Raw genomic sequence first — 23,434 nt, forward strand, 5'->3', positions numbered from 1 at the left:
ATCTGCTTTAAATATGAACTGGATTCATTCGATGAAAAAAAGGGGAGTTAAGTAAGATGCAGTCGTTCTACTCGTGCCTTGAATTGTTATACGAGTGAGAACGAAGATGTTCTTACTAATACACGGACCTTGAGCTGGATATCAAGGCGATCAAGTAAATGCTCAAAGGGGTTACTATCTTTTGAATTTGACAATACTTTTTCAGTGAGACATTGCCCTCTAGCGGCTGTTTCAAAAACGGCTTTGAAAAATATTCAAAACATGCTGGGAAAAACGTGGATCTGTGTAGCCAATGAGGACCCTCGTGATTTTCAATTGGACAAGAAGGGTCTGTCAATCAAATGCCTCGGAGGTTTTTCCTCGCTGGTCTCCTCATTGATGTTTAATAAAAGGTTGTTGAGTGCACATGCCTCCGTGAAAACTGGCGGTCTGACAGCGTAAACAATATATTAAAATACTATTTGCCTAAAATTGTGTCTATATTGTAATACAGCAAACATTTTAAGAAAAATAGTTGTAAAAAATAATAATGATACCAATTCGCACGACGTCAGAGGATGTCACACGCGTGTCATACCCGGGTGACACCCATGAGTGGCGGAGCTGCTTCCGGACCAGCGGCCCACGAGGACGCGGACGAGACGGACTCGCGTGTGATTGGTCCACACGTGCGCGCTCCCGTCGTCTCCTCCCTGGTTTTCCTGGCATGACCTTTTCCCTTGGCAACCACTTCCTTCCTCCGAGCATCCAACGGCCATCTTTAATCGAACTCGCCCACCGAAAAGTTCTTACCTCGCATGTAAACACGGCGGAGTGGTTCGTTTGGCGGTACCGAGGACGATCAGTGCGGGTTACTACTCTCCGGACACGACCCCCACCCCCGCCCTCACCTCCCCCGAACCGAAACGAAGGAACGACGCGAGGCTGTCGCGTTTATACCACAATAACGTATGTGTTTGTTTTCCCACGCGGCGTGAATGAGCCGAATCTGTCCCACGCACACTTCTAGGCCGGTGGAATGTTCTGGAAAGTAAAGTGCGTGGACGAGTAACGTGTTTGGATGGTAGCGTGTTGCCTTCCGGGTAGAATCCAGCAGGTGGATCTATGTAAACACACGTCATGGGTTCTTTGAAGAAGGATTCGGCTGGTCACGCACACTCGTGTTCGTTTACCAACCTTTAGTGAGCCTCCTAGACGCATATTTTACTTTATTAAAATGTCATAGTACGTCACTATGTGAAAATGTTATTGGTATATACAATACAATATACGCTAATAATGGCAATCTCGCTTCTTTTTACCCACGAATGAGTCAGAAGCGTTTCTTTAAAAACACACACTCAAAGAGGGAAAACTCTCAAATGTGTCCCCAAAAATTTGACATGACTTAAAAAAAAACAACAATTTTGCCAACTTTGGTTGAAATAACCTTTTTTATTCCAGTATATTTTAATTTTTTTTTTAGTTTTTAGGTTGAGGTTTTCTGGGAATAAGATGGCACATCAGTCATCCAAGACTATGTGGCGTGCCTTCAATGCAAACTGCCAACTTGATGAGTGTGGTGTCACAGGCAGGACACATATTGAACGCTTACAAATTCGGTCCCAGAATAAATTTAGGATGTTCAACAACTAAACTGTTCAATTTCATTAAACTAGACGTACACATTTTCAAGATAATTGCATTTAAAATGATGCCAATATTTTTGGAACACCCTGCGCTTTATTAATTAGTAATTACTTGATCTAAACAAAGCCTGTTTGAAATCAACAAGCCTATTTGAAGAGGACCCCAACACCCAGCGACTCGGCCGAATCCGAATCCTGTTTTGCAGTGTTCTAGTTTTCATAAGTGGCTGACCATCTGGGACTAATTTAGCTGCAATTCAAATTTCAATTGCAGGGGGGCAGCGTCGCAATGTCACAGACGTAATAGCTACTCCAAAATGCTGTGTCGTATCACAATAGCTTTCAAAGCAAAAATGAAGTTTGAACTCACTTTCTGTAACTGTTGTGTGTCTTGTTGCAGGAAGGATGAGGAAGAAGCAGACGGCCAAGCAGAGGAAGACGGAGGATTCTTCTGACGTGCAGGAGTTTGTGGTTGAGAAGATCACTCGTCGTAGGATCTTCAATGGAAGAGTGGAGTACTTCCTTAAGTGGAAAGGCTTCACGGAGTGAGTACATTTTTTTCTCACCAAACAAGTCACATTCATCATAATACTGAGGCTTACTTTTCATTTGGATAACTTTTTCCACAACAATGACTATATATATCACTGTCAGTCCAACTGAACCACTGATGTGCTTTCCAGAATATGACCTTTGCCTCGATATTAATGCACACTATTAAAATCAATCAGTCACGCAAGTGAGGACATGCAAAATTGGCACAAGATGGTGTGAACTAATTGAAACCAAAACATTTGCAGTGTTTGACTTTTGCCAAAATAATAACAAAGTCTACTAAATGTCTGATCCTACAAAAAAAAAAATCTACAGCACAAGACATGATCAAGCCTATCCCAGCTGGCTTTAAGTGACTGGTTGTCAGTCAGTTGAAGGGCACATATTTGGGCAATTTAGAGTCTTCAGTAAACCGAACAATGTTTTGAAAATGTGGGAGCAAGCCTGAGTACATGTAAAAACGTGATCAAGCACAAGGAGAACACATAAATGTCGCACCAGAAGGTTGGAGTCAATATTCAAGTAGCCACACAAGACAGTAACGTGGTAAAGTATGAATAAATGAACGTATGAAGATCTCCACTGCAGGTTGTTTGACAGATGCAGAAATGACAAATCCATCTTGTCGAGCTGTGGTCTACTTGATGTCCAAACAGTGGGAAAAAGCACCAGGCTACTTCCTTTTTGGTTGCTTAGCAACCAGCACCAAATAGGCAAGCTTGTACTGTGTCGCCATCGTCCTCACGGTGTCCTGTGCCCTACGCCGCAGTAACCGCCTTTTAAACCGTAACAGTAGAAGAATACATACTGACTGAGGTTATGACTCGCAAAAGTTTTTTTTTTTTTAAATGCCTGGCTAAATGCTTTTTATAAGTCCTAAAAAAAATGGTATTGAGATGCGTATCGAATTGTTCTTCATGGGCGGGATATATCTTTGAAGGAAATGCTACATTTGCTGGACTGTCTTGTTCGTTCATATGCAGTATGCCAAATAACAAGAAACTCATAGCGTCATACCCTCTCGAACGGAGCCGTACCATAATGAATCGAATCGTAATGCCCCCGAATTGTTCCGCTTTAAAATCAAACTTGCAATCACATCGCACCTCTTTCTATCAAAGTATATATCAAATCGTCTTTTAATCTGAGAGCTGTATAGCTTTTAATTTCCATGTTACTCAACTCGCATTTCTGTTGTAAGCGCATTCGTCCTTTTTATTTTTTGTTTTTTTGTTCATCCCGTTTCCAGTGCAGACAACACGTGGGAGCCTGAAGACAACCTGGACTGCCCTGAACTGATCGAGGAGTATCTGAGAACTAGCCTCTCGCACGGGAATGAGGAAGAGGAGCAGGAGTTTGTTCCAAAAGAAGAAATGACGGAAGGGACAGAAATAGTGAGTGTACTGTCTGGGAGTGGGAATGTTTCCGTCTTATTAACCCCCCCCCCATCACCACCCACCCATAAAATAAAAAAATCACCTAAATGTGACCAAGGTAAAGTGTCTACTGGAATTTCTGTATTATTTTTATTAGAATATTGTGGTCCCAACATACAAAATAAAACCTTGTTTGACATTGTAAATAACATCAACAAAGTGGACCTTTCTAAGAGTGCAACTGACAAATAACTCAGATTAAAATGGAATCTTTAAAGATTTATTCAATGGCCAATCATTGCAATCTAAAGAAAAATGCAATGTTTTTATTTGACATTTTGGAAACAACACCGTTGTTATTGCAAAGTAGTCAGCAGACAGACTTATTGACATCGACATCACATCGCCTTTGTTTGAAGAAAAGTAAGCCACTTTGTTCGTTTTCCCGAACATGTTTTGAATTAATTCCTCTTTTATGAGAATGTAAAACCACATTGAACTCTTTTTACCTTGTGTAGTCCCCACCGCAGATACATGCTGAGCCCTACGGTGATTATCCAGATTCACCCGCAGACTTGACCGCCTACCCCGAGCTTGAATGCATCATCGGCTCTGCAGACAGACGCGGGGAGCTCATGTTTTTAGTCAAATGGTAACTTCACTTTTTTAACTGTGCAGTTTTACATTCAGCAAATAGTATCTTGGTGCAATGACTGTAAATGTGTGACCATGACATTGAATTCAGGGAAGTGGTGCATTAGGCTGCGGCTTGATTTCTTTTTTTCCCCCGACTTTGCTAATTCAGAAAAGTACACAATGGCTTTTGTTTTTCTGGGATTTTTTTTTTTATTGTGATCAAATTTCTTTTATTATTATTAATTTGTTTCAAGCTCCACAGAAATAATACAAAAACATGACTTTGTTACAACCCCACGAAAAAATAGCAACAAAAAAGTAGGCCATGTTTTTAAATAAGAAAGTAGAACTCTGCAGTATGAACTGTAATGCATAAAAACATTGTGATTTCTTAATTAAATGAAAGAATTGAGAAACACCGAAAGGGTTGGAACTTAGAACTACTGCACCATTGATGGTCATTTTGTTAGCCCGTGCATTATGCTTAAGATCAGGTGTGGGCAAACATTTTGATTGGCAGGCCACAATGAGTTCTAAAATTTGACAGCGGGGGACCAGGAGCAGGTGGATGGAGTGTTTTGGTAACCTCACCTCATCAGAGAAAAAAAAATACATTTCATTTTAAATGAAAGAGAACAAAAGCATTACAACAATACATATGTTTCACAGTATTTAGAACATAAAACATAAACAAGGTTTATTCATTTAATTTCTTTCAAGTTTGGCTTGACGGATTAAAACGTTTAACGGGCCGCATGTGGCCCCCGGGCCGTAGTTTGCCCACGCCTACTTTAGTTGATCCAGTCACTTCAATGTGTGTTGCGATGCAGGAAGAACTCTGACGATGTGGCCCTGCTGCCGGCTCACGAGGCGAGCGCCAGGTGCCCTCAGGCCGTCATCGACTTCTACGAGCAGAAGCTGACGTGGCACTGCGGAGACGACGAGCAGTGACGCCCGGCGTCGTGGGCCGAGGTGAACCTACGCCGTGAAGTTTTGAAGTTTCCTTTTACCTCTCTTGAGCGGCGTCGCTCAGCTGACCTCAAGCACATAACGGCGGGCGCGCACGCCGTGCGACAGACACTAAACGCTGCCTTATTTGCAGCTGATTAACCTGTAGCCTTTTCTTGTGTTATCATGTAGCACACCCTATCACTGTGGACTGTTTGTAAATTTTTTGAAGGTAGTAATTTCATATTTCTGCTCATTTTTTTCCCTCCTCCAGTGTGTGTTGTAGCACATTTTAGCATTAGGCAGTAAACTGACATCTCTACACTAGACCCTCAGTTAGGGTACCCCTGTCATATGTGAAATGAAGCGCATATCATGTAGTTTGAGTATTTAAAGCAAAAGTAGTTTATTAGATCTTTTTACACCAAGTACCACCTAAAAAAAAAAAGGAACTTCAAATACCACTATATCGGCCAACATTAAAATACAGTAGCATAGTAGGCCAACGTGTTCCTAAAAAATGAAAGGTATTTTTCAAATTATTGTCAGCCACTGTAACATTATGGACCGTTTCTTAGTGAACCAGTGACAAAAGGAGAAAAAAAACTGTCTTAATAATCAATCAATAATGTATTTCACGCAAAGGTTCGATTTAAAAAGAAAGTTTAATACAACTGAACTGGGCTTAACAAATATACTGTACTAGAGTTATAAAAAAATGGAAGCCACTGTAAAATGCACAGTTTGAACAATTAATTCAGTGAGTCCATCGCGTACCACTAGCAGGAGCCTGTGTGCCACATTTTGAGAACCACTGCACCTGACTTGAGTAGCCGAGGCACTGTTGTGCGCGTTTTTGTTCTCCAAAAATGTAAATCACAATTATTATCACAATTGTGCCCCTGACTGCATTTTATTTTGCCATATTTTGGTTTATTGTAACGAGTCTTTTGTATTTGTGTGAAAATCTAGTTCCATTGTGATGCTCATCTGCAACATACCTAAAACTTTTCAGTAAATGTAGCGAAGTAGAGGCTTTAGTGAATGAAACCACTCTTGGTGCAGAGGGGTAAAAAAAAAAAAAAAAAGAAGTTGGGTTAAGTGCAACTTACTTGAGTAAATGTACTTGACTACTTTTTACATTTGCTTTCTCGCCGTATGCTTGTAAAGTGTCTTTTGCGGTTGATGTTTCACTCTAAATTGTCACGAAGCATATTTCCAATTAGCTTCTTTGTACCAAATATCTATTTTTTTTGTTTTATTAAAAAAGATCCACTTTAGTTCATTCAAACGGGTGCTATTCACTACAGAGATAAGCAAAAAAAAAAAAAAAGAAAATAGTCGCCTTACTGCCCTTGAAGAGTTGTGCACAATTTTTTGCACACAAGTCTCCCAAATAGTTCAATGTAGCACTTAATGAGCAGTGGGATGTCATCGGTCAGTTATTCCTCACGTGCAAGGGACGTATCCTGTTATGGCACGCTCGACTTAACCTTACACCTCCTAATAAAACACACCTACTTTACTACTGAGCGGCTGTTACTGTGCGTGTGTGTAGAGACTGTAGATCTGTGACGTGGCTGCAAATAAAAGAATCATTGTGTGACCTTTACTCAGGGCTTTGTGTATTCTTTTTCCTCACGCGCTAACAACTGCAAAAATCTCACAGTCATTCATCAGCAAACGTGAGCAAATGTAATTTCAGCGGCATATGGTGCCGGAGACGAGGTTATTCAGGGTTCCTCCTATTGGAGCTCAGTGCTTAAAACTTGGAAATTGTTTTAGTAGTCTGATCTAATTCGGTTGATTTAAAGACAAGCGGCCCATTTGGAAAAATAAAACTTGGGTTTTCCTTTTATTTCATGGCCAAAACCATGGTTCCATTGTTTAAATTTTGTCCATAAGCATTTTGAAATTCTACTAGTCAACAACAATAAAATGTCAGGAAAAGTCTACCAGAACATCTTGTTAATCACTTTAAATGGTCGAAGGTGTGTGTGCTGAGTCAGATGTGTTTATTGTGGTTAGGTAATTCTAAAGACAGAAAGATCCCAGTTTTAAGAGGGTGTGCACACTTTTGCGACCACTTTATCACAGTTCATTTTTAATTCTTGAGATTTTTTTTTATTGAGTTGTACAGGTTATAAATCACAATTTCATTTAATTTTACTGTAAATTACAAAAACCTAACCCTGAGAAGATATAGTACATAATAGTATAAAGTAAAAGTAGTATACATAAAAAGCATATTTTATATTGTATTAAATAATGCAAATAATTGTTTGAGTCTTTTGCTACAACAGCACCAGAGGGACAAATGGGAGGGGCCAGTGGAAGTCTTGTGACTATATTTTGAAACCTTTGCCCTTTTTTTTCCCCAAACAGCCGAGCTACTGAAAATAAAACCCTCCAGCTCGCTGCTATGTACGTACACTATCACACATTCTTCCGAAACACAAACACATTGCGACATGTTAATCTGCAAGAGAAAGAGCTGACCTTCCCGATGAACTCATCAGGTACGTCTGACAATTAAATCGTGTCCTTTAACTTTGTCTACAAGACATTTTTGCCTTTTCGGACCTGAGCAAGAAAAACACTTCTCGGGATTTTCCTAATGTCTCATGCAACTTCCTCTATCTGCTGATTAAAAAAAATATACTTCTGTTTTTCCTCTTGGCCAGTATTCCTGTTTTAGTCATCCATGCAGCAGGTCATCAGCGTGTGGGTTCGAGACCCACGCATCCAAAAGAACGATTTTTGGCATGCCTACATGGATTATGAAATTTGCTTACATGTAAGTAAAGCAGCATTTCTTTGAACCACTTACGTAATATTTCCCGCCAATAATTGACATCTTCACACCTTTCAGACCGACAGCGTGTTCTTCACCAAGAAGACGTCGCGCGTGCGAAGGAGGTTCAGTGAGTTTGTGTGGCTCCGACAAAGACTGCAAGCAAACTCCATGCTGATGTGAGCAGAAATGACAGCTTCCTTCTCTGCACTCAGTCAAGGGGTCTTTTTTTTTTTTTTTATTTATTTTTTAAATGATCCTTGGCAGGGCGCAACTACCACAGCTACCCCCGAAGAACCCTTTCTTCAGCCTGAATAATGCACAACAGATCTCTGAACGCATGGCGGGTCTCCAGAGGTTCTTGGAACAGTAAGAAAAAAAAAATTAAAATGCTCTTATTTGTCAGTTTAATTTATCAGCGTGTCTCAAATGATATTTATGAGCTAGTCAAACATAACATTTTTATTTGACCCAATCAAAAGTATTACTTTTGCCAGAGTCCAAGATTTACATTCTCAAAGTAAAATTATAATTTATTATAAAGACCAAAGACTACTTTGACTATTTTCGCTTCTACTTTCTTTTCTCTTTCTTCCTTGCGTCCTAAATTGGGATCCGAACCCAAAACCTAACCGACGTGTTAACCATTCAACTGTCATGCTGTTCACATGCTCATTGATTCTTTTCTAATCTCCCTTGTGCCTTCTGGACTATTCTGTCCTTCATTGCTTCCTTTCTGTTTCCTCTCAAAGTACAAATGCAGTTTGGAAAAGTAGTCCTGGAGTGACTTCATGAGGTGGAGTAGCCGTCAGGCAAACACAGACTATTGTGTGGGGCCTCAAAACGACTCACAGATACTGATTAATCCAATTTTCTTAGATTAAAAGCAATTATTGCCATTTTAATATTGAGCCACTCACTTAAAAACACATCAACATCCTCTATGATCATTTACTGCACGTGTGCAGGCTTGATTTTGATTGAGGCAGAGTAGCAACTAGCAATAATTATAGAAATGAATAATAATCCCCAAGAAGAATATTAAGAACTCTTCGAGTTCGAGGAAATACAGTAAACGTCCCAAATTGATACTTCTAAATCATTGCAGTAAATGTGTGTGAAGAGGTCCCATGACCGGGTTTGCCTTGAGCTCCTAAATGAATAAATATACCACGATTGTTGTCACGTGGTGACAAAAATATTTTGGTTGGACTCAATGTTATTAAGGTAAAACTCAACTTTTGATTTGGTTCGAGGTGAGTGACGTTTGCTTTGTGTCAAATATAGAACACAGCAGATTGAAACTACTAACTCATGTAAAAACCGCAATTTAAATATATGACTCCAGCGTTTCACTTTTTTCAATGCGCTCTTCTAAAATGCTAAAAGGCCACCCCTAAAATATTATGATCCCATCATCTAGGATCCTCCAGAGTCCTCTGCTGCTGTCCGACAGCTGCCTGCACCTTTTCCTGCAGTCGCAGCTCAGCGTGGCCAAGATGGAGGCCTGCGCCGAAGGACGGACCCGTTACTCGGTGGCCCAAGCGGTGCAGTGCTGCGGCATCAGGAGGTTTCTATCCCAAGAGGCCTTGCAGAAGGACTCGAATATGTCCGGTGACTCGGACTCAGACAGGTATCACATTCCATTACATTGTGTACCCTCCTGAAGTTACATGTCAACTTAGTAGAAATGTTCATGTTTGTGGATCAATTGTAACTTTATTTTGGGGGTTTCAGACCTGCCTCTAGGGCTTGAGGCCTGAGAGGGCCATTTTGACTGTAGAAATCACCTCGTTATTTAAACACACTTGCCCTTGACACAAAAAGGTTTGTAATTGCATGTAGATGCAACAAGATTAACTTTTGGATCAGACAAATCTATGGAATGACTTAGTGAAGCTCAGCATAATTCTAAGATAAATCAATATTTTTTATATTTTATTTTATATTTTTTTGTGAAAAGTGAAAGTAAATTTTTATAGACATACCTTTCAGCAAACTCTCACCAAAATGTCGCAGAACTTCTCATGGGCCAGATTGTGGTTATGGTTGATCTTTGGGGCCCTGTTTGAAAGGTGAAACCACATATAGGTGTAATAGCTAAAACTCTAACAGTAAAAAAAAAAAAAAAAAATCACAGTTCCTTGGTTTTTGGTTTCCATTTTGGCTCAATAAGGGAAGAAAAACTGCTCATCTGTTTTGTAAACAGGAACAGATAATAGTGAATCATCCAAAGCTTAAATCATTTTTTTTTTTTTTTTCAAAAATGTTGCTGCGGCCTTATGTTTAACACTTTCTCGCTGTGAACGTGTGCTACCCCTCCGCAATGTTTCTATTAAAATTTATTATAATAAAATGATTTTTTTATGTAATTCTGCTATCAAACACGCCAACAAACAGCAATCACATAATATTCATCATCAACAACACAAAAATGAAACGTAGTCTCATGTGTTTTCTGTTTTTAGCTCCGAGTGCAGAGATTCAGAGAGCCAATTTAAAGATTTGGCGTTAAAGCAAAGGTCATCTAATCACGTCGGAACTGAGCAGGCGCAAAGCGTCTGCTCTTCCCCAGATTCTCCATGACATCATCATCATCATCAAGTTAACTGTTACCCAGCGCACTTTTTTTTTAATTGTTTCTCATAATTTTAATAATGATGAAAATACTGATATTCCTGTGTAAAGCATGTAAAGTAAAAGGTAAATCAGTGTTTACGTGTATAAGTAAGCTGTCAGAAAAATGAAGCCAGAAGGTGGCACTGTTGTAACATCCATCTGTTTCATGCACATACTGTACCAAGAGTGTGCAGCATGTTGTCTATATTTACTTCACAAATATATCACAGCAATTTAGTGGGCTGACTTACAAATATGTAAACACACGTCTATCAGTGACTGCTTTTATTAATAAGCTGTGACATGCTTGTCATGTGACCGGAGCAGAGTTTTAACTTTTAAGACATGTCAGGAGTGCACTGGCCCCCGTCTCTAAGGGCCAGCGGCAAGACAGGTGGACACTGCTCCCTGGAGAATAACTTTCCAGCTACACTCTCTTTAGATGCATTTTTATAAGTCACCCATCCCATCCCACACTATCTGCATATGATACTCCTACATGTGGAGTTACTGTATGCAAGTGCTCCCACATTGAGCGGCAGTGTGCTCATGCAGAGTTAATGAACACTAAACAGGATGAGGCTGGTGTGACATACAGTACCCGCACAGCTAATTAGATAAGCTCGGTGCTCATTATAGATTCCGTGCAGACACAAAGAACCGTGTAAGGAATTGAAAGGGTGGGGGTGGTTGAGATGCGTCACCTTAGAACACATCGGAAGGGAGAGGAGCCCTCAAACTGAAATCCGAACGAGGATGTGTGGGTGGGAAGTCTGCTCATGCATGTCCACTTATGATAATGTTTTCTATGTGTGGGCGAAGTATGACGATATGCTACGCATTTGAAATCTAGATTCTGCACACAGACTGTAACCTCACATTTGCAGGTCCTGAAAAGACATCTTTTATGTGAATGTGTGTGCGTGTCCCCCATCATTTTGGGGGAATTATTCTTTTTAATTGCAGGTGTAGAAAATGATTGTTTATATCAAATATGCTATTGTAATGTAATATGTACAGTACACAAGATTGGTATATTCATCAAAAACATCGTTTGAGTCACTGTAGTTTCTTGACAATGACAAGTTAAGTTCAGCTGTATTTTTCGGTACAATTTTCCTATATTTAGCTGGAGTGTCAAAATTCACAATGTGCATTATGGTCAAGTGACTTGCAGTATTATTATTTTCAAGAATATTTTCACTTAACTGAATTGTAATGTTGGAAGATTACAATGGTACGTTTTATATATTTTTTTTTTTGGGTTGTACTTGGACGAACAACTTCACATATTGTCATATTGCTCAATAAAAGCGGTGTTTCCCCTAAACATTTTATTGCTTATCGTTTTGTTCAACTGAGTTTTCTATCTATCCAGTTGAATCTGTTCAAGATCACGGGTAAGCTGATGCCTATCCCTATTCAGTCTCACAACCGCACCGTCACCGAGTGTTAAGCGAAGCCACTCTTCCTGCGGCGCTCCGGCGAATGTACCGCGGCACCATTAGTAACTTTCCTGCTTGACATTCATATGGTTGAAAATGTTTTACTATTATGTCTGCTCAATAAGTGCCTTGGTGGGAACTCAAGGACATAGTATAACATCCAAACAAATACAATTGAAACATAAATTTAATTGCAATGCGCCTCACAGATGAGTTTTGAATCTGGATTACAAACATTCTGTATTTATTTTACTCCAGAGTACCTTACTAATATCACTGATTTATTTTTCTGCCAGCCCGCGTAAAACATTAGAAAGAAGAGACTATAGAAACCATGACCTGAGGTTAAAAAAAAATAGCAATCATAGAAAATTGCTGCCTTGGGATTGACTGGCAACCAGTCCAAAGTGTAGTCTGCCTATCGCCTGAAGTCAGCTGGGATAGGCTGCGGCTCTCTGTGACCCTGAGCAGAAATAGCGCTACAGAAAATGGATGGCTGGATGGACGGATGTGTTATTGCAATGTTTCTGATAGGAAACTCATGACTATAGATTCTTAAAAGATGGGGCTGCTAATGCAAGAGGGTGCCCCATTTCTTTTCATCATATAGCACTTTGTGGTCGGCAATTAAAGATATAATGTTAGGTTAGGTTAAGTAAATCATACAAAGATTACTCTACAGTCGGCCGCATGGCTCAGCAATTGCCAATAAATCTACGCAGCATTAAGAGCTTGTTTCTTTACTTAAAGTCTGAGCGATTAAAACGTTGCCGGTGTCAGTCTGACCTGTCCAGCGGCATCGACCACTTCCTTTAATGGCGTATGACTGCGGCCCCTCGGCTGTTAACCTTGAGCCGAGGTGGCCTCGCTTGCTGCCATGACAACACAGACACCTTTCAACCCAACACATCGATCTGCTAACAGCTCCTTGCTTCATGTTGCGTGACCTCAAAGAGGTCAGGGGGGATTAAAAAAATAAATAAATAAAAAAAGTAGAGAGGAAGGGGGTACAATGTCCACTGCAGCTGGCTAAGACCACAACTAGTCCAGCAGGTTATAAGAATTCCACTTTTATCACTATCGCGATGCAAACTGTAATTAGCACGCTCACGGTTTGACAGCATCAAAAAAAAACAAAAAAAAACAAACAAAGGCAAATAGAACCTTTGGGGGTACGTCCATCTGCCTCAGAGAGACACGGCTCGTCTCTCAGGCTACTGGCTCAAACCTCAAGTCTGCGATTTCACGCTTGTCTCACTCTTATCAATGTCATCGGTCGGGCCAAAAAATCCATTTTATGTGCCGGAGAAGCACTTGTGTGTTCAAACTTCAACATAACATTCTCCGCTGTGCTCCCAAGTATTGAGGGAGATACGCTCCAGTGGAGACAAATTACAGATAAATCAGTGGCTGCTCATGCATTTTAAGTGCCACATTATACACAATCCATTAGTAGCCATAGAAGTTCAGCATGACTTGCGATATTAAATCTCCGTGACTGAAACTATGTGGAAACAGTCGATATGTGCCAATAGATAGGAGATGAGAGCAAAGGAATGACGCAGGGATGAGATGCTTGCAGTCCAAATGATAATGGCCCGGGGCTGGCGAGACTGATGTGTCGCTTTGTTATACAGCCGCACAATCTCGTTCAAGTGGGAGCAAGCTAAATGGTGTGGAAGTCCAGGATTAATTAAATTGTTAATTATACTCCACTCGGCTCGCAGTATTTTTTCACGCTATCTCGCTTTTCATGCCAAAACTGACCTTTGACTTGCAGCGGGCTGCAAAAATCGGCATGACGGGGCAGCCGAGATGAGTTAACGGTGCTTGCAACTCAGCTACTGCAGACGGCTTTGGGTGTGACTGCAAAAGAATTCAAGAAATGAAAACTAAGCACTAAAAATGAACCAAAATACAGCAATCCATTGAGACACAAGTGAGTCAACTTTTTAATTTTGCTGGATACAAGACATTTGGCCAGTTTTTCTGCTTTAACTTACACATAGCTTCACTGTTCCCTGAAGTCTGACGCGAGATAAAATAAGACCTGCTGTCTTAAGAGAGGGAGTTGATGGATGAGAAGAACCTTGCATTTAGACGTCGTCTCTGTACTCGCAGTTCCGATTTATTTATACTTTCCGAACTGCTCATTGTGAAATATTGTTCAACGTGTGATTGTTGACAGATGCCGTCACTGAACGTAGACGCCAAAGAAAGAATTTAGGACTTCAGTTCTTATTTATGCATCACAGCAGATTACAGCAACCTTTTTAAGCACCTGGCAGTGTGATCTGCAACTTGGTAAGCTTCACCAAAATCACCAACCCATGTTATGAAGTAAACATTTTTATATTTTCTGATTAGATTGTATATTCTTACATATAAATCATGATGTAATCACGGTCGTAACTTAAGACACTTGCATCTCAAATCAACTTTTCATATCGAAAAGAATGGAAATGCCATTAATGCGTTCTAGCCTCCCCAATAAACGAAAAATTGTAATATGATTGATTGTAGTTGTACATCAAAGAAACATATTGGAATGACATATTTAAATGTGCATCATGATAAACTTATTGCAGTCCCTTCTGGTGTGTCTCAGAAATATACAGTTATATTATGTTTTTACAGTAGTACTGTATTCTCTCTACATGTGTTGCAGCACCGTTTGTTGTCACCTTTCTTTAAAAGGTTATAACGCCACCACTACTTAGCCTGTTTATGGTGTCTCCCATTATGAGTTAGCACAACGGTCCCGATCCCGTGGGTCGACTGTAACATGTTCTTCAACAAATTAATTTCTTTATTATGTAATCTATTTTCAATCAATATTATAGCATACAAAAAAAATGATCTCTTCAGCCATGCTTATTAATACAGAGCAGGTTGACTTGAACTGTACAGTACTGCCATTCTTGTTTCATGAACACGTCTTGCCTTTCTCATCACTTTGCGGATATTACACCCCAAAAGGGACGGAACCAATGCTGAGTTAGTTATAGCCACTGCATTGAGGTGAGGATTTGATTCAACAAGGGGTAATAAAAAAAAAAAAAAAGAAATGGGTTACTAGGTTATCACTATAGCTGTGGTGAAAATAATAAGCAGCACCTTTCCAGTGACAGATGTCGCCACAGTGAGTCACTTGCGTGATATTCGGCACAATTCTTACAGCGGATGCCCTTCCAGATGCAACCCAGCCATTCTTAGCCAGGATTGGAACCAGCGGTGGCTGAAAGTCAACATACGGGGTAAATAGTCTTGCCTACAGACCCAACTGGATGTTAGCGTTCACCCTGCCTGGGATTTCAACCCTGATCCTTCAAGACACTACTAACCTATCCAGCCACCACCAACAAGAACGTTACATGAAATTTAATTCAACTTCAGTACCAACCCATCGACTGTCGTTCTTTATGCTGCCACTGTTTTTTTTAACTCTTCGAATCAATGCAACTACGCCACAAACCTGTGTCCAAATTGTCGACCAGCATCAGCCCCAAATCCAATCTTAAACCCAACCTGCTGGGGCAAAATAATTAACGTAACTCAACTTGCTCAAATTTGACAGCTACTCAGCAAACGACCCAGCATTTCATAGCACGTATGATTAAGCCACACGTTGTTCGCCAGAAAAAAACAAACAAAAAAAAAAAAACAAGCAGAAGATTAAGAAGTGCACAACAGTATTACGCGAATGCCCATCTCTCCGCATTCACGCAATAAAAGGCTGCAGAGAGCCCAAACAGCACTTGAAGTCGTGCTATGAAAAATGAGCATTGTAAAATAGCATCAGTGCCTGTGACGGCTTCTACTCATCCTTATTTGTGTCTTGACACAGGGGAACATCCCCTCCGCCGTGAATAACACCCCCCCCCCCGACTAATGTCTTGTTAGAGATGAGGAACGAGTAGAGGTGGAGCTCTTTCGGTCCGAGCCACTTCAGTAAATGTTGAGACAGCGAGAGGACGAGAGCGGCTGCGGAAAGGCGATGGGGGAGAATGGAGGTGTTAGAGGGCACCGTCTCCCGAGGCCTCGGCGCTCGGCTGCCAGCGTGTGTAAATCAGCAGGCAGCTCACGGCTGCAATGAGGTAGAAAATAAAAAAAACATAAAAATGTCCGGGTGAAATAAGAGGCAAGGAGAAATCTTTTATGGTGAGCCTAAATTCTCCTTACTCTGCAGTAGATCCACCGGCCAGCTCAGCTTGTCTTTTCCAGAGCCCTTCATCATGCCACTGTCTGCATAGCCACAAATTACTCCAATTACCCACCTGCTCTTCATCCACCACACGCATGACCTAATGAGAATCCTAAATTCACAGAATTATCAGTAATGGTGACTTAATAGGGCTGTGTCACATTCCTTGATATATTTGTACTGTATCGTGACGACCGATGCCAAATAAGTGCGTTTTAGAAAAGTGGATTCAATGCTTGGATGAGTTTTCTCTGCACTCAGCACAGAGCAATGGTGAAAATTGTACAAAGCCCCATGTGAATGGCTCAGACTCAACTTGTTTTGTGGCATTTTTTCCACGTCAAAATAGGACCATGACGAAACTGTGAATCAAACTTGCTAACAAATAAAACTGAGGAGAACAAAGGTCTTCTGTAATTGATATCTGTGGGACATAAATACTTGTTGTTGTTTTGCTCGAGTATATATATATTTTTTTCAATTTCACGTACTTTTGGAACCTCTGTTATTTAAGGAGACAAAATTAATTTGCAATTGTCATAGTGTTGTTTTGTGTATGCTACAAGATTATTATAGTTGACGAAAACTAACAAAATAACTAGAATTAAATTCCAAATTATTTTTGTGAACATTTATAAAAAACTGCTTTAAAAAAAAACCATCTTATATTTATATAACCAATGAAAACTAACCACAATTTCAGCAAAAATGGCCTTCATTTTTGTCTCTGTCAATTAATATCATACATGAGCTTTCAGGGTTTTAAATTTCTATTTGTTTTGGCATTACTGGACATCCATACAGAAAAGGCAACGTCAAGAAGAGTCTTTTTAGAATTGTAGTTAACTTATCTTTATGTAACCATATTAAGTGACCTTTTTTTTTTAAATTGCAATCATCTAATACTTCATATATTTAACAAAAACTAATACGAAAACTAAAACTCATAAAAACTTAAAATGAAATCGCTTGATAAATATTAAACTATTATTCCTTTCTACTTCATAAAGAGAGTGATGTGTGATTATTGGACTGTATTGTATCAGTTGCGAGTTAAAGTCAAAATGTGGGGGGAAAAAAACACTCCCAAAAACTAAGGCAAATCCAGTAGGCTCATATTTTTTGTGTGTTTACATGTTTTTTGGTGAGCAAGCTACTTCCTAATTTACAGAGGATAATGTAAAAGGACTGTAAATGTATTTGTTTTCACAATGGTCGTTGTGGGATTATTTCACTGTCAAAGTGAGGGGCCTCTTGATGAAATTGAAGTGAAGTGGCATAAATTTAAGGAGCAGTTGATAGTACAGGTTGAAAAAAAAAAAAATCAAATATAGCGGTTAACATGGCACTGACATTTGCCATTCACCTTAAATTTTAAGGCTTAAAATATCCGCCCCTGTTTTGCTGACATGGCATACAAGAAGTTCTGCGTTTGATGTCTTGCGTCAGCTCCACATGTAAGCAGCGCACTAAATTAGCTCTGGCTAGCTTGGCAGCCCCGAGTTTGAATGAATACCATGCGGACACTTAATGAGAGTAATGACGAGCAATTTGCTTTTTTAGCGGCTGGTAAATCCCTGCAACTCAATCCTTCTACCTTCTTCCTTCCTGTGGACTGCGCCTATATAAAGATCTGACATTGAGAATGGAGCTAGCTCACCTAGAATGTGAGGTCACTACGAGCAGGGGGAGGCGTCAACGTGCGTCTGTGGAGAAAGAGAGGGAAAGATGGCAGTGCTTAGCGTACTGAAGACTGGCAGCCAGTCAGCTGCAGTGAGGTGTTGAGCTGCAACAGTGCCCGGAGGCTTGTAATTACACTTAGAGCATCGGTCGCATCACACTGTAAACTATCCGGCCCGGGGTCGTTACTCAGCTCACTAACTAGTAGAGTAAATCAGAGTTCTGGCCTCATATTAGAGCCCCAGACAGAGAGTAAACAGAGCCAGAGTACGGAGGCTGGAGCCCAGTAAATAACCAGCGAGGAGATGGAGCAGGGGGGGGTGTGTGGGGGGGGGCAGGCGTGGGAGATGTTTATAGCAGGTGGACAAACACCTGTCACGCCCATAAGACTGATTTATCCTGAGTGACATGTCAGCACATTGCTCTCGTAAGCGTGACAGCTCGGCAGGGATAAACCCACACCCGATGAAATATGGAATATGAAAGTACAGTGGTAGCGCTCAAAATTAATGAGAAATCTGAATTCGGCCCTTTGAGAGTTGACATCACATTTTGCTTCCCTTTCCCTTACATCACCATGCCATGATACTTATTTAGGGGTTTAACATCCTAAAAGGTTTGGCATACTTGAGCACATTTTAGTTTATCTGAACCGCTTCTCCTCACAAGGGTCGCGGGGGAGTAGGCGGGGGACACCCTGAACTGGTTGCCAGCCAATCGCAGGGCACACAAAGACGAACAAGCATCCACTCTCACACTCACCTTGGGGCAATTGAGAGTCTCCAATCAACCTGCCATGCATGTTTTTGGAATGTGGGCGGAAACCGGAATACCCGGAGGAAACCCACATAGGCACGGGGAGAACATGCAAACTCCACACAGGAAGGCCGGAGCCGGAAACCGATCCAACAACCTCTGCAATGTGAGGCCATCATGCTAACCAGGCGCCCACTGTGCCGCCCCCATTCTAGCTGTTCAAAGGAGAAAAAAAAAAAAAAACAAGATCTAGGTTTAAAAGTGCTCACCGTGTTTTCTCTCGAATTTGTGCAGTCGTATTTAAATAGTCGTATCAGTAATCATTTGTTACATATGAATCTTGAACGTAGTAGTAGAACATTGTCACAAAGAATATGAACTATAATATGTCCTTTAAAAAAAGCCTGCATTTGCGGGCTGCATTTGAAGGAGCGTTCAACTTGGACAGCCTTTGCGCAGCATTGATACAAGCTGCCTTTAAATGCACCCACAGGCCTCTTTACACCGTTTAAAAGCCTTCCCCATTGTTAAAAAGAAATCAGCAGTTACTAGAAGACAAATAAGAGCAGCAGACCTTGGAAACATGAAGGCAGGTGGGTGAAGTGCACTCGGTGAGGAACGTTTGCATTTTATTAAAGTTATTCATAAATCATTGTTTTAAAGGCCCATTTGGGAGCAAGGTGGATGGCGATCAATTTGCATGTCTTACGATTCCGAACACGGTCTGTCGGGACACACCGAACCCATTAGCAGTCTTCCGTAGCGTGGTTAGCCTGAACTCTGCGGTGGATTTGGGAGTTTCAAAGTAAAGTGGAGAGTAGAGAGGTAGGAATTGTGACATCAGTGTTTCATAGAAATAGTGTCATGGATGTTTATATGTTAGCACCACAAAGACGTTTCAGGATTTAAGCACTTGAGGGAGCTGTTTTTAAGAAAAGTTGCTTACGGACTCTCTATTATAAGCCAGGGATTTTCAACTTGTGGATCGCGACTCAAACGTGGGTGGTGGCGGACAGTTTGTGGGGAAAAAAAATTTAATGCATTAATTTTATTAAAATAAAAAAATAAATAAATAATTCCAGGTTTACGACTGCCCTTACATACGCTTTGAGGTCCCGACAAGTGCGTAATAAAATACATCGCGCGGGTCTTGAAACTGTTACGTTTCATTTTTTTGTGGAATTGCGATGTTAAATTTTACTATACTCATTTCACAATCAGTTTCTTCAGGTTCTCTGAAAAGCAATTTGAACACAGCATGTGTAGTTAGGTTTTAAAATAGTTTTCAAAGGCTAGTGTTGAAATATACATTTTCTTCCTGTTCGTAACTCCTATGAAAGTGAGTCGTGACTTGGAATAAAAGGAAAATGACAGGACCAGGGTAACAAAACTTCAGAACCACAGATCTAAATCCTTGGAGTACTGCACAGTGGACATAAAAAAAAAGTCTACACACACCTGTTCATGACAGTTTTTTGTAATGTATACATTTAAAAAAAAAAAAAGAGACCAAGTTCTATCATTTATAAACCTTTTTCACTCTTACCGTGTTGTACAATCTGTGCAATTAATTATTTTTTCCGAAAGCGGAGTAAAATAACTAAAATAATGAGGTTGCACAAGTGTCCACACCCTCTTATACTGTATCTGGGGTCTGTGGCTGTCTTCAGTCACATTCAAACCACTGTAAAATGGAATGTAAAACACACCTGCTACCATTTAAAGTGCCTGATTAACCCCGTAATCCATTTCCGATGTTCTCGTAGGTTTTTCCTGCCAATTTTATACTTCCAAGTAGACTATTTCAATTAAATTTAAAACAAAGTTCAACCTAGGTTTCATTGAACAATAAAAAAAGTCTCCCAAACATGTGAGTGGGTGTTATGAAATTACAAACTGTTGTACAGTAAGATGCATTATTACACATTGCAGTTTTAATAATAATATTTATTTTAAAACAACCGGACCCCACATTCAGTCAACAGCCACCTGATACTTTGATGTGTCAAGCGCTGTGAGTTATGTTAACGGAACCTGACCTCAATTAAAAATGCGCCTGCTCTACGTGGACTTTTAGGGATGTGGACCAGCAGAGGGGCTTTAATGGAACACTGACAAAAAGCCAGTTGGAGAGGCAATACATTTGCTGCGAAATCCCAGACGAAGGCACATAAATAAGGCTTTGGTGCTATTCCTGACAGAAACTCTCAGTGAAGCCGCATGCGTGATCAGCTGTATGTCACAACGACCTGGTGAAAGTGCAGAATGTGAACAGCTGACAGCTTGATCAAGATGAAGTCCCGAAAGTGGTGACCAACACGCCTTGAGCTCTTTGCAGAAGCCTCAAGGGTTATAAGGGGTCATGGTCATGAGGATGCATGAGTGAGGTATTCCTCAACTGTGGTGAGCAAGTATCACAGCTAAACATCTTCTCAAAGTGCACTCGTTTCCAGTAACATGATCGTCTCCTGAAGAGACCAACACCACAAACATAGCTGACATTTTGAAGCCTAATAATAATGTATCACTATCATTTCGTATTTTTAAATAAAGCTGGGTCAAGTAGGGTACCTAAAAAGCACTTTATTTTTATTTATTTTTTTATTATTATTATTAACTCTGTAAGGCAGGGGTGGGCAAACTTTTTGATTGGCGGGCCACAATGGTTTCCAAAATTTGACATAGCGGTACCAGATGGATGGAGTGTTTTGGTAACCTCACCTCATCTGAGAAAAAAAAATCATTCATTTTAAATGAAAGTAAACAAAAACATTACAAAAATATATATGTCTTTAAAAAACCACATTATTTATAAAATAAAACATTAACAAGGATTATTCATTTAATTTTTTCAAGTTTGGCGGGCCGGATTAAAACGTTTAACGGGCCGCATGTGGCCCCCAGGCCGTAGTTTGCCCACGCCTGCTGTGAGGAATGATAATTGGACAGACAATATGGGATTAGCGACTCTTTTTCCAGATCAGAAAGAGTTGAAATCTTTCTAAAAACAACAACAAAAAATAATCTCTCTTCTGTAGGTCCGAGACTATCACCCAGAGCATCTTTCTATGCTTTTTAATCTACTGTATCTATCGAGTCTATACATCATATATTCATCTATGATATAGGCATGTCTTTATGGTTCCAGGTATTAATTGGTGATGTTGTGGTATCATTAGTGTAATTTAGTGTGCCATAGATTAATGATGTGCTGACATTTATCTAGGAAACATTTTATCTTGATGTTAAATTGCAATAAAAGAACCTGTATATTTCCTGAATATGGCAGTCTACATCGAAACGGGGGGTGGGGGTATAGTTGACATCCATTAAGGAAATCCATTATTGTCACATAAAAATGAAAGGCAATATTTAGCCTTACGTGCCTCTGGCAACCATATTCGGACAGTAAAAGAAAGACGCCGAGGGTAAATACCAAGCCAGGCAGCAGGGAAAGGGATGTTGAAATTCTCACTGAAGTATCAAAACATAAAAGCATTGGCTGAAATGATTGCATGACATATTGTTGTCACACATGTCATTTTGATGATCTGTGCTGCCTGAAAAATCCCCTCATTCCTCTGCCGCTATTTCCCGCCTTCAACAAAACATTGCCTCTCCACCCATAATGCACCGGCAACGCTGCATATTCAATAACTAATTATGGTAATTCATGAGATCTCCAATCAGCAGAGAAGCTACACGGCTGCATCGTACAGTAAAGAGCAGGATTTATGTTGCTTTTGAATGTCACCCAAAGGACGTGAGACTCGCTCATCACTCAGGAAGAACAAACCCCAGACGCCGGAGAAAAGATGGGGGAATGCTGACACACTTCCCTTCTCACTTTGTCACAACCTTGAGCGGGCCTCTTTGTGCGCCAAAACAACTGTGCTAGAACTTCGCTATTTGACTCAGGAAGGCAGTAAAATGATATGTACAGTGTGTGCCTAACCTCGGCAAGAACGCGCCAAGCAAACGCTGCCTTGCCTGCTGTCAAACGGCCCCTCGGAGGGCGATAAGCGTCTGTGCTATCAGAGTGCCTGTCTGCCTTATTAGTGCACCTCAGGCACACAGCCCAGCCGGCCATCTGGCACGCTGTGATCCGCTGCCCGGCAAACTCTCTCAGGCCCCATAAAACACGCCAAGACCCCTTTGAAGCATGCAACAAAAGTGCTGACCGAATGAATGAATCATTTTATTACAAATAGATACATATGTATTTATCTGAAAAGTGACTGAAAGCATCTCATATTGACAGTGTATGTCCAAGTACAACACGAAAAGGGGCAAAGGTTAGGGCTGGGTTAGAGCTATGACCTTCGTAGGGTCTCTATTGCCACCTTGTGGTGTAATTATGGGGTTAAAATTTTTTTTTTTTTTTCCAAACATGAATCATCCAGTTTCCTTTCACCACCTTTTACTGCAATTTTAAACAGAACTTCATGTTTGTTTACAAGTGCAAAGTGAGCAAATTGGAGCACCTTGTTAAGAAACATGACAATTGCATGTACCAAAACGAATACAGTAAAATACACCAGTTTAACAAAATATCATGCTTATCTTGTCACAACTTCTTTTTTAGGAAAGTTCAACATCAATGGTTTGACTTTTTTGGGGGAAATGAAGGCTGCAGACAAGTGCAAATGCAACCGTTTTAAAGGTCTAATTATTATTATGAAAACAGACATGAAAAGTATAGAATTTTTGTTTTCCACCACTTTTAGGCCCTAAAAAAATAAAACAAAAAGTGGTAAGTACAGCAGTAACCAAGGGCATGGTGACATATTTTT

General features: G+C 40.4%; 2 protein-coding genes across 2 annotated transcripts; both read left to right on the forward strand.

Annotated features, from left to right (window-relative positions):
- Nucleotides 1-799: 799 nt before the first annotated feature.
- Nucleotides 800-6,755, forward strand: cbx3b (chromobox homolog 3b). The gene is made up of 5 exons (XM_088307745.1): nt 800-948; nt 2,029-2,173; nt 3,433-3,577; nt 4,078-4,211; nt 5,026-6,755. The coding sequence occupies exons 2-5, from the start codon at nt 2,034-2,036 to the stop codon at nt 5,144-5,146; spliced, it is 540 nt and encodes a 179-aa protein (XP_088163871.1). The 5' UTR covers nt 800-948; nt 2,029-2,033; the 3' UTR covers nt 5,147-6,755.
- A 110-nt stretch (nt 6,756-6,865) lies between these two features.
- On the forward strand, nt 6,866-11,886 carry snx10b (sorting nexin 10b). The gene is made up of 6 exons (XM_088307744.1): nt 6,866-7,662; nt 7,828-7,940; nt 8,016-8,116; nt 8,205-8,306; nt 9,361-9,570; nt 10,406-11,886. Exons 2-6 carry the CDS (start codon nt 7,848-7,850, stop codon nt 10,521-10,523), a joined length of 624 nt encoding a protein of 207 aa, XP_088163870.1. The 5' UTR covers nt 6,866-7,662; nt 7,828-7,847; the 3' UTR covers nt 10,524-11,886.
- Nucleotides 11,887-23,434: the final 11,548 nt, after the last annotated feature.

The sequence above is a fragment of the Idiotropiscis lumnitzeri genome, chromosome 10 (genome assembly GCF_059441095.1).
Source record: "Idiotropiscis lumnitzeri isolate Australia: NSW breed Sydney's pygmy pipehorse chromosome 10, RoL_Ilum_1.0, whole genome shotgun sequence".
NCBI lineage: Eukaryota > Metazoa > Chordata > Actinopteri > Syngnathiformes > Syngnathidae > Idiotropiscis > Idiotropiscis lumnitzeri.

Coding starts and splice junctions, on each gene's coding strand:
- cbx3b (XM_088307745.1), top strand. CDS start 2,034: ATGAGGAAGAAGCAGACGGCCAAGCAGAGGAAGACGGAGGATTCTTCT. Junction 2,174..3,432: donor AAGTGGAAAGGCTTCACGGA/GTGAGTACATTT, acceptor TCCCGTTTCCAG/TGCAGACAACACGTGGGAGC. Junction 4,212..5,025: donor CTCATGTTTTTAGTCAAATG/GTAACTTCACTT, acceptor GTTGCGATGCAG/GAAGAACTCTGACGATGTGG.
- snx10b (XM_088307744.1), top strand. CDS start 7,848: ATGCAGCAGGTCATCAGCGTGTGGGTTCGAGACCCACGCATCCAAAAG. Junction 8,307..9,360: donor CTCCAGAGGTTCTTGGAACA/GTAAGAAAAAAA, acceptor CCCATCATCTAG/GATCCTCCAGAGTCCTCTGC. Junction 9,571..10,405: donor GGTGACTCGGACTCAGACAG/GTATCACATTCC, acceptor TTCTGTTTTTAG/CTCCGAGTGCAGAGATTCAG.